Below are 17964 nucleotides of genomic sequence, written 5' to 3'. Positions count from 1 at the left end.
TTTGCAGCTAGTAAGGGATCAGAGAAGGTATGCCTTCAGGAACATGTGCAAAAGAATTAGGAATTGCATGCTGCAGCTATAACTTTCTGTATTTTGTGTGCTACTAGCTCTTTTGCTGATACATTTCATACCTTGGAATAGCTGTTCACATTATTCTTAATATATAGCGGCCAGGTTATCTCATGTGTTGAAAAGCTCGACAATAACATAATTATATCAAACAAAGCAGTCTGTGAGGCTTCTATGCAGGCTGGTGGCCACCAACTAGGCAGCCGTAACATATGTGGACGCCATCAGATTTATTTGAAACATGATAAGTGTTTGTATTTCTAAGTCACCTGTTCCTACTTACCCAATGATGTACATATCAATATCTGAACCTGGGATATCCAACTGAAGCAGAGAGCGAACATCTCGAGGGGGGGATGCTGTAGCCACATTCCAAGTAACCAAGTGCAGCCTGAAAAGAAACCACAGCCAAGATGAGTTCAGACAGGCATCAATGTGCATTAAAGGACAGAAAAGTACCAAAAAAATGACCTATGTCTTGGTTTTACCAGTAGACAATACATTCTGCATCCATAATTTATTACAAGTGGCATTGACCCTAAAATTAAGTAGGCTATGACATACCAATGTAAACAACCATGGTATGATTGGTAAAATGGAACATGAATATGAATAACCAATACTGGTTTATGGTGTTTAATTTAGCTGCATACAGTAACAGTTTTGGAAAAAGTGTTTACAGCTGGAAACGTTAATGGCAAACGCTTGATAGCATCTATTTCCCGCTACTCCCCTGACTAAATTAACAAATGCCTTATCTTACGATATACAGTAGAACCCCCATTTTACATCCCCTGATTTTAAGTTTTCCCTCATTTTACATTGTTGTTTTGTGGTCCCACCTATATATTATGCATAATACTTTTCCCTGATTTTACACCATTTTTTTCTGGTCTCCTGAAAAATTTAAAATGGGGGTTCTACTGTAGTTGGAATCTTTGACATTTACCCACAGCCACGTGCCTCGTACCAAAAGACAAAGTATGATCAACTAGCATTTAGCAGAAAGAGTCATTAACATTTACTACATTGCTGCTTGGAATGCATGGGGTTTATTTTTAGCAGGTTATACATGGGTTACTATTAACGGTCAATGGCCACTCCTGAGTGAAGAGGTAAGTAGCCCTTTTGCCAATATCTGGTTGCAGCTCACCCACATATCTGGGTACATCATGCAGTGAATGGGGCCTGCTCACAATGCACAGGGCACTAATTTAAATCTTTAGCCTGGGGCCAAATTAATAAATCAACCTGATTTGGTAACCAAGCTTGTGGGCCAAAGCCAAAGAAATATACACATTTTTATCTATCTATCTATCTATTATGCAGCACTGTATATTAACATTTAGGAACAATACAATAATAGTATAATATTATTACATTAAAGATTAAATGTTAAAGGAACAGTAACACCAAAAAATGTAAATGTTTTAAAGGAATGAAAATATAATGTACTGTTGCTTTGCACTGGTAAAACTGGTGTGTTTGCTTCATAAAAACTCTTATAGTTTATATAAACAAGCTGCTGTGCAGCTATGGGGCAGCCATTCAAACGCAGGATACACAATGGATCACAGAAAATTTCTGAAGAATCCCATTGCATACTACAGAGCTTCTCCTTTTTCAGCTTTAAATGGCTGCCCCCCATGGCTATACATCAGTCTTTTTATATAAACTATAGTACAGTTTCTGAAGCAAACACACCAGTTGTACCAGTGCAGTGCAATCTGTAGATTATATTTTTATTACTTAATTACATATTCATTTTTAGGTGTTACTGTTCGTTTAAGATCTTAGCTTGTTTGGCTGTCCTAACAATGAGAGTTAAATATGGAGGATTTAGAGGCAGCAAAGGAAATAGATGCATTATACCTCTAATGTGACAAAACCAGGCAATCATTACACATTCAATAATATTATTATAAAGGGAGTATTAAAATACCATTAATAATATAACAGAAGGGGGTTATTATGGGACGACAGTATCCCTTTAAGTAACAATGTAAATAACAATAAATCAAGTAAAATTGAAACTAGACAGAAGTTTGATCAGTGTTAATGGAATAATAAATAGTAATACTATTAGACAAAAGCAGACACACACAGTCACACAGACAAATGCAAAAATGTCATTCCAGTTGCCTGTAGCCCTGGTAAACTGAAGTTGGTAAACTAAAACATCCACATGTTTTAACATGATACTAAGGGTTACAGTGCAGGAGCAGCTCTATGGCTACATTGCTTGGGCTATGAACATTTTCCTAGTGCAATACATAAATAACAATCATTGCATGAGTTTTTCTAAGCTAAAGAAGTAATCTTCGGGCCTGTAGCAATCAACTCGTTGCTACAACTCTCAGTATAAAACCTGTCTTAAAGATTATGATAACAAAATCTATTCTGTATCCTCACCACCCTGAGACCTGCGCCATATACCTGAGTGACATACTCCAATTATGTATTTATATAGAGTTAACACCTGAAATCCAGAGTCTTTGGCACCATCTTTCTGCCACAGATCAAGAAAGCCTGGTCTATAGAGCGGGAGAGTTCTTCATGAAGGTCCTCATCAGAGCTTACGTCTTCCATGCAAGTCATAAGCTGGGCCACTCTCTGCCGCAGCACAAACTTGCCATAGGAACCCGTGCTGCTCAGGCTATCAGAGCGTACACGTTCCTCATGCTGCCTGTCCAAGCCAGATCCAGAAAGGGATAAGAAATCAAAGTCTGATTGCTCTGGGCTTTCCATTCTCGCACAAGCAGATCAATAGCAATATTGCTGGGACTCTAATAGGCCCACTAATCTTACACACGCAAAGGCAGCTTTGCTCTACAGAATGCAATTTTCAGAATAAATTTCCTTTAATCCCAGTACAAAGAAGAACATTGTATGCAGTCCTGAGTACAAATTCTTGTGCTTAAGATTTGGTTTTTACTTAACCCCAAACCCTTTATACATGATTATATTATGGAAATAAATGTTTAAATGAGAATTTTGGGGTTCTGGAAAGGGATGCTGTCATGGGAAAAAAATGTACTAGTGCTACTCCAGCAGAATTGTGCACTGAAGTCCATTTCTCAAAAGAACAGATTTTTTTTATACTTAAGTTTGAAATCTGACATGGGGCTAGACATATTGTCAATTTCCCAGCTGCCTCCAGTCATGTGACTTGTGCTCTGATAAACTTCAGTCACTCTTTACTGCTGTACTGCAAGCTGGAGTGTTATCACCACCTCTCCCCAGCAGCCTAACAACAGAAAAATGGGAAGGTAACCAGATAGCAACTCCCTAACAGAAGATAACAGCTGCCTGGTAGATATAAGAACAGCTCTCAATAGTAAAATATGGGTCCCACTGTGACACATTCAGTTACATTGAGTAGGAGAAACAACAGCCAGCCAGAAAGCAGTTCCATGCTGGCTCTTTCTGAAATCACATGACCAGGCAAAATGACCTGAGATGGCTCCTACACACCAATATTACATCTAAAAAAAATACACTTGCTGGTTCAGGAATTAAATTTTATATGGTAGAGTGAATTATTTGCAGTGTAAACAGTGTAATTAAGGAATAAAAACTACATAAAAATCATGACAGAATCCCTTTTAGTAAAGCAATGTAAAGAAAAGACAGATGCTTGGGCTGGGGATGTCCAACATTTATATTGAAAAATCTCAGAAAACCAGTGGAAGGTTGCTGAAGGGCTAAAGAATGGATGTCATTGGTCTAAGAATGGGTCACTGGGAGTGGAAGCCAGCAGATTTGATGTGTGTAAAATGAAGACGGATGAGTGACAGGAATAATGGAAGGAAGGGAGAAAAATAAATAAAAATGGGTGGAAAAGAGAGGAGGAAAAATGATGTGTGATGGAGTGAATGAAGTAAGGATGGAAGTTTAGGCTTAGACTGAAAAAAGGAGGAGAAAATGAATGGCTGAATTGCTATGTGTTTTAGTGGAAAACATCAAAATGGTAAACACACTGGCACACAAGGAACTTTATGCAGGGTTACCCCTTGCGTTTATTAAGTGCGGACCAAGGTCCGCACTTAATAAACGCAAGGGGTAACCCTGCATAAAGTTCCTTGTGTGCCAGTGTGTTTACCATTTTGATGTCACATTGGAGGTCGCCGGACTCCTAGCACTGAGCACCAGGAGTTCTCGTTATCCAATCTCCAGGAGTGTGCTCTGCTTCACTCTTTGTCGCTTTAGTGGAAAACATAACATATCAACTTTAGCTGTGTGTGCACATTTACAAGTGTCCTCAAACCTTCCCAAACAGTGCTGGACGGGACAACTGACACACCAGTGGGCCCTCGTTTTTACCAAACCATTTGTTTTGTATGCCTATATCAGCATTTCCCTATTTCTATTTGAAAACAAAAAGAATACATGGAGGGAAGGATAGATGATAACACTGACAAGAGAACGGAAAACCAGTTTGGAGAGTGGGCCTGTGGCCAAGGTTTATTGGTGGGCTCCTGGCACCCCAGTCCAACACAATTTCATTCTAGGGTGCGAAGCGTGCCCCCGAGAGCAATTGAACCCTTACAAGTAGCAGTTACAAGCAGCACTCTGCTCACTGTTCCAGATACTTGCTAATTAATTCCTGTGGCAGAGTTAGGGAGTAGGGGTGTACCTCAATATCTGTGTTGGCTCATATGCATCAGGACAATTCCCAATCAGGCTACAGGGGGGAGCACAGAGGCCCAGTGCCTAGGTGCTTATCACCCAACTACTTCAACAGAGCCATATCTTTGCTACCTTTGTGTCTCAGAGAAACCTGGTTACTTTACCTTGTAGGAAAGTTTTGTCCCATTGCCAACAGAAAATATTAAAGGAACCACATACACTCTATAGAACATGCACCTAGAGAGCTTAAAGGAGAAGGAAAGCTACGGAGGCAGTTTATTGCCAATAGATTAGCTGCAATAGTGCAAGCTAGAATTCTATATTTATTCTGTAGAATGTTTTACCATACCTGAGTAAAAAGCTCTAGAAACTCTCTGTTTGTTTAGAATAGGAGCTGCAGTATTAATGTGGTGTGACATCACTTCCTGCCTGAGTCTCTCCCTGCTCTGGGCTCAGATTAAAGTAGAGAAGGGAGGGGTGGGGGGAGAGAAGCAAACTGAGCATGCTCTTGCCCAGGGCAATGAGGTTTAAGCTGAAGGCAGGAAGTCTGATACACAAGCCCATGTGTACACAATAGAAGGAAAGAAATGCTGTGTTTCTTTTGACAAAGGACTCAGAGCAACATTATTTTGGGGGTTTACTGGTATATTTAGATGGACCTTTCTGATAAGGCTTACTTAGTTTTAACCTTTCCTTCTCCTTTAACTCATTTATTGTGATCTAGTGGGGGTCTGCACCACGATTTCAGAAGTGTGTGGATTGTAAATTGTGCAGCAGCATATACTTTTTGTTTCCACTCCCAAGTACCTGGTTCCATTGATTGTCATTTCCACTCTGCATCAGAAACTTGTTTAATTTCGGCTATTTACTTCCTTACGCCCCAAAATCACTTTGTACTTACAGACATGGCATCGGCCTGGGGCATATCATGTCTCTATGGCCATATAATATTAATTAAAAAATCACTCTGGAAAATATGAGCGTTTTCCAAGCATGTACGTAAACCAAGTATTTTTCTAGGTATGGGATCTGTTATCCAGAAGACCCAGGAAATGGGGCTTTCCAGATAACAGATATTTTCATAATTTTGATATGCATACCTTTAGTCGCCTACAACATCATTAAAATATTAAATAAAGCCAATAGGTTGGTTTTGCTTCCAATAAGGATTGATTATATCTTAGTTTGGATGAAGAACAAGGTAGTTTTATTATTAGAGAAAAATGAAATCATTTTTAAAAAAATTGGATTATTTGGATAAAATGGAGTCTATGGGATATATTTATCAAAGAGTGAAGATTGCCTCAGCCTGCTAAAGTGAAATTCTGTCACTCTCCATTCATTTCTATTGGATTTTTAAAAGAGTATGTATCAATGGGTGAAAAATAAAGTTCACCCTTTAATAAATACTCCTTAAAAATGGCATAGAAATGAATGGAGAGTGGCAGAATTTCGCTTTAGCAGGCTGTGGCGATGTCTAACTTCACTCTTTGATAAATATACACCCATGAGAGACTTTCCATAATTCGGAGCTTTCTGGGTTTCCGGATAATGGATCCCATACCTGAATAAGTCTTTGCACCAATGCATGGACTATAATTTGTATTTGCACCAGCACTATATCTCACAGCAACCAGACATTCAATGTCATTATTGTGACTGAACTAGAGCAAGCCAGTCTAATAGCTCATTGTACAGTTACCCGTAGCAACCCAAACTTTAGTCAAAAAATCAGATGGCACTCACATTAGCATTCGTGCTAAACAGTAGAAAATATTTATTGAGATCCCCACAACGTTTCAGAGGCGCAGCCTCCTTTCTCAAGTGCTCTCGTAGCAACCTAAGATATCCACCAATTCAATACGTAAGCTGCGCACCATTTTTTGCGACATAATTTTCTTGCAAGAATTTTACTACAGTACTAACATGCAAAAAATATTTAAAAAAAAAAAAAAAAAAGAAATCAAACACCTTTATAATTTGAAGTGTAAATACAGTTGCATGAGTTTTAAGCCTCCCCTTGTGATCTGAGCAACTTCCCACCCCACTGTTCTTTGTATGCTCATTAATGGGTAGATGAATAGAAAAAGCATGAGGATTGGGACATTAATCTCACGCTTCAGTTAATATGCTTCTTAAAAGTGGGGGGGGGGGAGAGAAATATCAATAGTTCCCATAGACTTCCACTGTTCATGCATGAGAACTGCTAAACCCTCTAGCAAGTTCACAGGAGTCAGGAGAGACTAGAACAATCACAGTACAGCTTTTTGTCTAATAATTAAACTGCCAGATAAAGAGGAAAAAAAAAACAAAACAACAATTTCAACATTTTTCATTCAAGCAACTATTGCCACTCAATGAAAGCATATCTGTAGATAGCAATTCATTATTATTTCCAGTATTATAGGGGTTGTTCGCGTATTGCATGATATTGAGAGTGATATTCTGAGACTATTTGCAATTGGTTTACATTTTTGATTATTTATGATTTTTTAGTTATTTAGCATCTGGTTGCTATGGTCCAAATTACCCTACCAACCATGCACTGTTTGAATAAGAGACTGAGATATGATTAAGAGAGGACCTGAATAGAAAGAGTAATAAAAACCAACAATAATAATACAATTGTAGCCTTACAGAGCATATGTTTTTAGATGGTAGTTATTTGAAAACTGGAAAAAGAAGAAGAAAAAAAAATAATGAAGACCAATTGAAAAGTTGGCCATTCTATGACATACTAAAAGTTAACTCAAAGGTGAACAGGCCCTTTAGCAGATGAAAACCAACTATTTTGTCAGTGGTCTGTTTATAACAAGTTTAAAGTGGGATTCCTTCATTCTTAGTGTTTTTCTGTTGAAACATTTCCCTGCAAACCAGGGGAAGAAACGTATATTCCCATTATGAGCAAATGGATGTCGCTAACTGTTATATATAAAGGTTGCAATTGAGCCTGTATTCTGTATTATGCTTAAAGGGATACTGTCATGGGAAAAAAAAACATTTTCAAAATGAATCAGTTAATAGTGCTGCTCCAGCAGAATTCTGCACTGAAATTCATTTTTCAAAAGAGCAAACAGATTTTTTTATATTCAATTTTGAAATCTGACATGGGGCTAGACATATTGTCAATTTCCCAGCTGCCCCAAGTCATGTGACTTGTGCTCTGATAAACTTCAATCACTCTTTACTGCTGTACTGCAAGTTGGAGTGATATCACCCCCCTCCCTTTTTCCCTCCAGCAGCCAAACAAAAGAACAATGGGAAGGTAACCAGATAGCAGCTCCCTAACACAAGATAACAGCTGCCTGGTAGATCTAAGAACAGCACTCAATAGTAAAAACCCATGTCCCACTGAGACACATTCAGTTACATTGAGAAGGAAAAACAGCAGCCTGCCAGAAAGCATTTCTCTCCTAAAGTGCAGGCAGAAGTCACATGACCAGGGGCAGCTGGGAAATGACAAAATGTCTAGCCCCATGTCAGATTTCAAAATTGAATATAAAAAAATCTGTTTGCTCTTTTGAGAAATGGATTTCAGTTCAGAATTCTGCTGGAGCAGCACTAATAACTGATTCATTTTGAAATAGAATTTTTTTCCCCATGAATCTGTGCCAGCTCACTTTCATGCAATTCACAGCAGCCATTTGCAACCACTCTGGATACAAGCGCTACAGCACTAATTGGTACAAAATCCCATCATTCATTAAGCATATCCATCTGAGATTCAGGGTGGAGGCGAGAGCAAGGCAGCTCTAAATATATGTCAGGTCTTTACCCTGCCCTTAAAGGAGAAACAAACCCTTATTAAAAAAAACCCTACCCTACATAGACCCCCTCCCTCCTAGCCTAGCTGGGAAAAATGCACCTAACTCTTTACTTACCCCTCCGTGAAGACTCTGTCCAGCGGAGTTCACGGGTGACATCTTCAGCCGCATCTTCAGAATGAGACTGAAACTTTCTCCAACATGCTCCGATTTGCCGGTCTCATTCCGAAGATTAACGAAGCAACTGAAGATGGCGCCCCGTGAACTCCGCTAGACAGAATAAGAATATGCACGGAGGGGTAAGTAAAGAGTTAGGGGCAGCTAGACAGGGGGAGGGGGCTCTATGTAGGGTGGGAGGGTATGGGTTTTTTTAAATAAAGGGTTTGCTTCTCCTTTAAGCCAGATATCATATACAATCATGGGAGAAGAGTTGTAAGGGTAGGATCGATGGTGGGAAGCAAGCATTACTTATATTGGATTACATTAGTGCCAGAAAGTGTCTTAAAGGTGTGGTTCACCTTGGAATTATCTTTTAGTATGATGTAGAGAGTGATATTCTAAGACATTTGCTATTTGCATTTTTTATTTTTTTGTGGTTTTTGAGCAGCTCTCCAGTTTGCTATTTCTGCAATCTGGTTGCTAGAGTTCAAATTACCCTAGCAACCAAGCACTGATTTGAATACGAGACAGGAATATGAATAGGAGAGAACCTGAATAGAAAGATGGATAATAAAAAGTAGCAATAACAATACATTTGTAGCCTCACAGAGCATTTGTTTTTAGATGGGGTCAGTGACCCCCCCCCCCTTTGTAAGTTGTAAAGAGTCAGAAGAAGAAGGCATATAATAAAAAAAACTATAAAATACAAATAATGAAAACCAATTGAAAAGTTTCTTAGAACGGACCATTCTATAACATACTAAAAATAAACTTAAAGGTGAACCACGCCTTTAAAAGGATAATGGCAATGTCAAATTTGGAACATTAGTGTCACTTTAAAGGAATTGTTCAGTGTAAAAATAAAAACTGGGTAAATAGATAGGCTGTGCAAAATAAAAAATGTTTCTAATATAGTTAGTTAGCCAAAAATGTAATGTATAAAGGCTGGAGTGAACAGATGTATAACTTGTCAGTCAGAACCCAACTTCCTGCTTTTCCGCTCTCTCGGTTTACACTGACTGGTTACCCTGACTACCAGGCAGTAACCAATCAGAGACTTGAGGGGGGCCACATGGGTCATATCTGTTGCTTTTGAATCTGAGCTGAATGCTGAGGATCAATTACAAACTCACTGAACAGAAATGTACCATGTGGCCCCCCTTCAAGTCACTGACTAGCTCAGAGTTATAGAGCTGAAAAGCAGGAAGTTGGATTCTGGCTGTTTTATTAGACATCTGTTCACTCCAGCCTTTATAATTTACATTTTTGGCTAACTAACTATATTAGAAACATTTTTTATTTTGCACAGCCTATCTATTTACACAGTTTTTATTTTCACACTGAACTATTCCTTTAACAAGGTGACTGGCAAGAGCAGAGCTGTGGAGTTGGAAGCAATTTTGGGTATCTGGAGTCGGAGTCGCCAAAAATGTACCGACTCCGACTCCTAATAACTTTAAGTACAAGTACTGAAAATAACCAAATCAGAATTAAGAGCTTCTCTGACGGAGGATATGGCAGAAGCAATTCTGTTTCTAAGAACAATATTTCGGATTGTATTTAACAGCTATTGTACAGCTATATGCCAGGTTCAAGTAATATATAAGTTGTTTTGGGTTTTCCAATTGTTTTTGGTCTATGCAGTTTAACTTTGATTTGGGTTTAGAATTACCAAAAGATATGGTTTATATTTTAGGCATAAAATGCCTTTTATGTTTTGTACTTAACTTCTTTCAATCAACATGGAAAAAACAAACAATAGTACATTAAAGGATCAGTTACACCAAAAAATGAAAGTGTGTTAAAGTAATGAAAATATAATATACAGCAAACTTGCACTGGTAAAAGCTGTGTGTTTGCTTCAGAAAAATGACTATAGTTTAAAAAAATAAGCTGCTGTGTAGCCATAGGGACAAGCTGTAAAAAACGAGAAAAGGCACAGGTTACATAGCACATAACAAAAAAGCTCTGCCCAATACAATGGTGTTTTATCTATTATCTGCTATGTAACCAGTTCCTTTTCTCCTTTTTCCATCTTGAATGGCTGCCCCATGGCTACACAGCAGCATATTTATATAAACTATAGTAGTCTTTCTGAAGGAAACACACAGCTTTTACCAGTGCATGCTAGTTAGTGCATATAGTGTGCCAAAGTCTATGTTTAAGATTGTATAAAGTTCAGCAGAAAAAAATGCCATACATACTTATTGTATATTTCTTAATTTTGGCTATAGAGATATCGAGACTTCAGAGATAATCCCTGGGACCCTCAACCCATTAAGCTACTCAACAACCCACCCAAACCGGCAGCTCTTTACCCTTTAACTATTTAAAAGACTATATGCAACATATACTTACCGAAGATCAATTGATTTTGGATTTATGGTCATTGCATTTAGGCTGAGTTCATCGGGATTCATTTCTATTGCTAGAGTGAAAAAAGTTAAAATATGTTGATTAACACATTCAGTGATTGCATACTGTACAACTATTTTATCCACAAATTGCAAGTCCAAACCCATTAAGTTCAATTGTAATCAAATAATACACATTATAAATATTTTTTTCCAGCTGTTTACTGTTTTCTAACCATTCTTATATTCCTCCCTCTGGTATATTGACATAGCTGCTGAAAGCAGGGTTGATGTCTTATGAAGCAAAGTTGCAACATAAGTTGTTAGAAAAAGTTATTTTTTTACGTTATTATTTCTGGTGCACTATTTAAATAAAATTAAAAATGAATCAAGCAATAGGAAAAATCTAACGGGCTTGTTCATCTTCCAATGTTTACAGCCAAGACCAACGATATGGCAGCTCCTATCAAATATAAATGAACTCTGCTCATAAGGTTGCTATACATTTCCCACTAACCAATAAAATAAGCCAATAAAATATACGGCTCTGAGAAGCTTTAAAGGGGTTATTTGCCTTCCAAATACTATATTTTCCAGTTCCGTTGTTTTTCAGATTGTTCACCAGACTTTTTTCAATTGCTTTCCATGTTTTATTTTCAACAGTTTTTCCAAATTTTAAGTTTAAAGTGTAGGGGCAGATTTATTAAGGTTCAAGTTCTGTTTTCCAAAAAAAAAAAGAGTTTTCAAGGTTATGTTTTAGTCAAAGATCATTTTTTTTCGGGTTAAAAAAACCTCAAATTTTTCAAGATTTATTTATACCCCTGGAAATCCAAATCCAAAAATACACGAACTTAAACCTGTTGAGGTCATGTAGGAGTCAATGGCAGAGGTCCCTTGAATCGTAAAATATTAATAGCCTTCATGATGTTTGAGTTTTTTTTCATAGGGTTTTGCCTGAAAACTAAATCAATTTAAGTTTTCAGGTTGTTAACCCCGAACTCGCCGATTCACGGTTTTTTCCATTTGAGTTTTTTCCTTAAATAAGAAACCATTTGGGTCTCTGCTCAGCAGGTCAGCAGCAGCGTCTGCACCTGACAGTCGTGTCGCATTAACGCTGCGACACCATGCGACAATTCTATCTCTTACCTTATTTTTGTCGCATGTGACAATTTGCATGCGTTGTCGCAGCGCGTCGGATTGCGACAAAATCGCTCGTGGATATAAGAAATGTATCAACTAAATGTATCAATTTAGAACAATTTAGAGTCGAGACCCTGCCACCCTTCTCAGAGCTGCTTCAGAAAGACATAAGAAGGTGAAACTTCAATATTAGGTCAAAAAGAGATGGGTCGGTTTCAGAGAAGATGTTGTATTCCTGCTCTAGAAGTCTGGCTAAGGTCAGAATGGTTAAATGGTCACCAACAGAAAACGGAGTCATCCTTTAGGCCTTTAACACTGTAATGTGAAAAGAATGTAAACAACAGGTGATTCGGTGTGCTCAATGACAACACATTCCTTTGACTGTCACTAATGCACATTTATATTCCAAAAAGGTCGGCTTTCAGAGTAAACTGTATTAGACTAAAAGAGGTTAAATAGGATGTACAGCCCTTATGGTTAAATGGGTCAGCTTTGAGTTAACTTCTAGTATGATGTAGGGAGTGATATTCTCCGACAATTTGCAAATTATTATAATTTTTTATTATTTGTGGTTTTTGAGTTATTTAGCAGCTCTCTAGTTTGCAATTTCATCAATCCAGTTGCTAGGGTCCAAATTACCCTAGCAACCATGCACTGATTTCAATAAGTGACTGGAATATAAATAGAGGCCTGAAGAGAAAGATGAGTCATAAAAAGTATCAATAACAAAAAAATTGTAGCCTTATAGGCACCTGTTTTTTAGATGGGGGTCAGTGACCCCCATTTGAAAGTTAGAAAGAGTAAGCCAACAAAGGCAAATCATTTAAAAAGCTATAAATAATGAAGACCAATTGAAAAGTTGGTTACAATTGGCAATTCTATAACACACTAAAAGTTCACTCAAAGGTGAACCACCCCTTTAATGCAGAACTTGTAGAAATCATTCTGCTAAAGCATAGGAACTAGTTCAGACTCATGTGTGCCCTGTATTAAAGCCCAAGCCCTAATACTTCTCATACATTCCACTTGTAATAATGAATGCCAGGCACCAGGGGTTTAACATGAGCTCTTTATGGTAGGAAGATTACAGATGGGAATACGAGATTAAAATTTCATGCTAATTTATTTTCTGATGAAGATTTCAGCTCTCCTCGTGTAAAGCATCTGGGATGGATGTAAGTGGCTTATAGCTGAGAAAGTTCATCTGTTACACAAGAAAAATGCTAGTGATCCCAGGAAATCCCAGCAAGACTTAAATGTATATCTAATTAGGTGAAATGCAAATCCTAGCAAGAGAAAACTTGTTAAATACCCATCAGACATATAGTACACACAATAGGTACCCACCCAAGTCCCCACACAATGGTTAAGGATGTCTTTCTGTTTGCTGCTGCCCCAGAACACTGACTGAACCCCCTCTGCTAATTGGTGCGAGGTGTACCACCAATTATCCCCCAGATTTAGTGAAAGCTAATGTGTCCAGCAGTGGGCTTGGGGAATTGTTTTGGCATTTATCCATTATATAAGCACCCACGTTCCAGGTACAACTGGAATCTTGTGTTAATGACTTGCGTGTACAGAGCTAACTGTTTATAAGGTGGTGTGCTACTTTTAATCCCCTTAGCATTCCAACTCTTGCCCCTGCCTCTAGTAAACGAGTCTTTTAAATTTACATTTACATTTTTACCTATATCTATAAATAAAAATCTAAACAAAATATATATATATATATATATATATATATATGTGCAGAAAGGCGGCACTCTCAGGATTTCAAGTCAAAAGTAAAGAAATATTTATTATAGTCCATGAGAGTCACAATGTCATATCTGTGCGACAAGGCAAAGAGATATTTTTTGGCATGTGCCGGGTGCACATCCTGTGTAACTATAGAGAAAGCAGTGAGCAGGGAGGGGTTTGGTGTGGTGGGAGCAGCTTGTGCGCACTGGGCACCTTCAAAGTTTTTTTTGTGGGGGAGCCTGGTGCCCACTTGTTATGCCACGGGTATTATCATTCACCAGAAGGAGAAACACCAGTTTTACCAATGCAGAGCAGCAGTACATTATGACTATGAAGATTTTCATTCATCCAGGTCATGGTATATCTAATATATACATTATATTTCAATTACTTTTAAGCATTACAATTTTTTGGTGTTACTGTTCCTTTAGGCTGCATTGGCAAATAATGCTCAAGGTGTGTTGTCAATTTTCTGGTTTTAATGTGTGTAAGAATGATAATAAGAGTGTAAGAATGGTATTAGTGTGCAAGCAGGGGTGCTGTTGGCAAGTTAAGAAACTCACCCAGTTACCAGGGGAGGCAAAAAGTGATATTGTGCTCTCAGCAATAGCGATCAGCCCCCACTCTACCTTTTTTTTTGTTGCTCCAAACAAAAACAAAAAAATGGACGGGGGGGCTCTGCATCAGCTACGGGGAGGCCCTATGAGACAAAACAGCCCAGTGGCCAAGTCAGTTGTAGGTGTAAGGTCAAACACAGAGGGAGTCTTGAGTCTGCACACCCTTTACTTTGCATCATAATAATCAAATCACAATATATATATATATATATATATATATATATATATATATATATATATATATATATATATATATATATATATTTTCCAAAAAAAGAACCAGCAGAACCGGGATATTCTTGAAAACAAAAAGACATATTTAGTGTCGCTGATTCTTTTTTGGAAAGTATAAGCCTATAAGCAACTGGGTGATATTGGGAGAGCCACCCATTACACTTAGGCTTATAGTTCCCAAAAAAGAACCAGCAACACTAAATATATATTTTTGTTTTCAAGACTATCCCGGTGTTGATTGTTCTTTTTTGGGAAGTATTTATATATATATATATATATATATATATATATATATATATATATATATATATATATATAAATATATATATATATATATCTATATATATATATATATATATATATCTATATATATATATATTCGAGATCCAAAGGTGCACTCCGTTAACTCAGTCGATTCCTGGGTGCCAGCCAAAGTGGGTAAGTATTTGCAGAAAGAAGCAACACTCACAGGTTGTTTTTCAGTGCAGATAAGTTGTGCTTTATTCCACTCATATATATATATATATATATATATATATATATATATATATATATATATATATATATATATATATATATATATATATATATATATATATACAAATTAATAGAAATTTACCCCAGCACTCCAACATATAGCCCCCTGGGAAACCTATTTTTGCACAACTGAACTGTAACTAACACAAAAAGAGACACTTTTAGTTACAAAGTTTGTACAAAGCATGCATAAGCTGACGCGCCCCGTCAAGGCAGTGTCCGTGCGTCAGTCCTATCCTAAGTGAAAAAAGTATTATCTTTGGGGGGAGAAAGATCATACCTGCTTTTCTCTTTGTCTAGCATGATCTCTTCCAAAGACACCATTAAGCGGGGGTTGGGAGAGCAAGCATCAAGGAGAGCGCCACCTCCCCATATATAATATAATTAAATCAAAAAAATGCAGCTCAATCCCTTTTTATTGGGTGCACGTGGGTACGGCTTGATATACAAATTAATAGAAATTTACCCCAGCACTCCAACATATAGCCCCCTGGGAAACCTATTTTTGCACAACTGAACTGTAACTAACACAAAAAGAGACACTTTTAGTTACAAAGTTTGTACAAAGCATGCATAAGCTGACGCGCCCCGTCAAGGCAGTGTCCGTGCGTCAGTCCTATCCTAAGTGAAAAAAGTATTATCTTTGGGGGGAGAAAGATCATACCTGCTTTTCTCTTTGTCTAGCATGATCTCTTCCAAAGACACCATTAAGCGGGGGTTGGGAGAGCAAGCATCAAGGAGAGCGCCACCTCCCCATATATAATATAATTAAATCAAAAAAATGCAGCTCAATCCCTTTTTATTGGGTGCACGTGGGTACGGCTTGATATACAAATTAATAGAAATTTACCCCAGCACTCCAACATATAGCCCCCTGGGGCGCGTCAGCTTATGCATGCTTTGTACAAACTTTGTAACTAAAAGTGTCTCTTTTTGTGTTAGTTACAGTTCAGTTGTGCAAAAATAGGTTTCCCAGGGGGCTATATGTTAAAAACTGTGTGTGCAGGTCTGAATAAATACCAAAAATTGTGTCTTCACACAAAATTATTTGTGCGCAATATAATATAAGTTGTTGTGCGCTCACAAGCACGACGCAACTTAGAGGGAACATTGGGTGAGAGTATGCTGAAGCAAATAACTGTGAATAGCAATGAAATATATGCAATTCTGCAAGCATTTTGCTCGTGGGTTCATAAATAATCCCTATGTGGTTGTGGGCCTCATTTGTTTTGTGTGCAACTGCAATCAGATTTCACCATATAAAACCCAGGAGATCACACTCAAAAAGCTGGATCATTAAAACTGAACGGCACCTTGCACATATAGCCTTGTATTACTATACACCTAGTAAGTGCTGCAGATGCACCCATCATAGCCACTGTGGCCTTGCCATCACATAATATATCAGGTCATCTATCAGCAGGTATTTATGTGCTGTAGGACACACACTCTTCTACTACATCACATGTGCCCCACATACACAATAAACACACACAAGTCTCACATTCATGTAGCAGTAAGCAGATTCTGGAAAGTAAAGTCCCACAACAACTACAGGGGTAGAGTTCCCCTCCTTAGACTGATGCAATGTTTATAAGGAAGGACAGAGACAAGCCCTGAATTCAATTTTACAATTATCAGCTGAAATCTATGAGCCAGGGGTTCTACACTACTATTATCAAATTCTGCATTCAGAAGCAGCACATGAATGGGATAGAGCTGGTGAGAAGCTCATGAAGCTTGTTTATGCTATTGGCTATCTTCTTGCCATTACTCTCTCTAGCAGCATGCTAGAATCTGCCCAGCAGCTCAGAAAAAAAGTCCTTCGACTTTCAGACACACAATAATGCAAAATAAGAGGTATAAAGGTTGTGACATTACCTTTCAGGTCCTCCCTCGGGAGGTTCCAAGAAGCTTCTCTGCCACCTTCTCGCCTCTTCCCTGTTGTGTTTTGGTTGTGTGAGCTTCCTGCCTTCCGGGGGGTGGGGACTGTGTGTGACCATGCCGTCACACAGACCACGCCCAGTCATTATCTAGGGAGTCTGTGTGTGATGCAGTGAATACCAAGGATGCGTCGGCCCGGACTGGCAATGTGCCTGTTCAGTCGAATGTCCGAAGGGCCGCAACAACTCACTGCTGAAATGGGCCGCTTCTGTTGTTTAATGCGACAGACTACAGCACGTGACACAAGGCAATTACTGCCTCTACTTTGCTTTTCCCTTCACAGGCACTCAAACACACACCGAGCAGCCTTGTGTTCCTCCCTCCCTCTCCCTTCCTCATTGGCCATCAGTCAGTGAAAGGGCAAGATCACGCCCTCTCATTGGCCAGCTGACTGGTTGGGGAGTTTCTGCCCTGTTTCTGTGAAAGGAGAAGGGGGGGGACAGAGAGTAATGAATGGCGCGGCAGGCTCCTTCCTGGTCACTATGAAGCAGCTGGGAAGGTAGGCAGATGATATCCAGATGCTGAAAGTACCAGCACAAATCTGCACTGCTGTTTGCTGCTTATTTTGAACTTTTTCAATTGATTGATTTGTCTATGAATAAATCCGTTGATAATGTAAAAAAAAAATCAATTTTACAGCGTTTTTTCTTTCTTTACATACACACACACACACATATATATATATATATATATATATATATATATATATATATATATATGTAACCTGCTGTTGTGGGGTTGTGCAAAGGCAGGGCAGCACCAATCCATTCCACATGC

At 38.3% G+C, this 17964-nt stretch overlaps 1 protein-coding gene across 3 annotated transcripts in view; it reads right to left on the bottom strand.

Moving 5' to 3' along the window:
* The window catches only part of inpp5k.L (inositol polyphosphate-5-phosphatase K L homeolog), a 36878-nt gene extending 19466 nt beyond the window's left edge, over positions 1 to 17412 (bottom strand). For 2 of the 3 annotated variants that reach the window (XM_018246280.2, XM_018246281.2), the window contains exons 1-4: positions 17125 to 17412; positions 10980 to 11049; positions 2549 to 2755; positions 353 to 460 (exon numbers count right to left, since the gene is read on the bottom strand). In XM_018246280.2, coding sequence (XP_018101769.1) covers positions 353 to 460; positions 2549 to 2755; positions 10980 to 11041 — 377 coding nt within the window. In that variant the 5' untranslated portion in view covers positions 11042 to 11049; positions 17125 to 17412. The remainder of the gene's footprint in view (positions 1 to 352; positions 461 to 2548; positions 2756 to 10979; positions 11050 to 17124) is intronic. The other variant, XM_018246282.2, reaches the window with a different exon arrangement.
* Positions 17413 to 17964: the final 552 nt, after the last annotated feature.

The sequence above is a fragment of the Xenopus laevis genome, chromosome 2L (genome assembly GCF_017654675.1).
Source record: "Xenopus laevis strain J_2021 chromosome 2L, Xenopus_laevis_v10.1, whole genome shotgun sequence".
NCBI lineage: Eukaryota > Metazoa > Chordata > Amphibia > Anura > Pipidae > Xenopus > Xenopus laevis.
The sequence above is the reverse complement of the archived record's forward strand: the minus strand, read 5'-3'. Positions and strand labels throughout refer to the sequence as shown.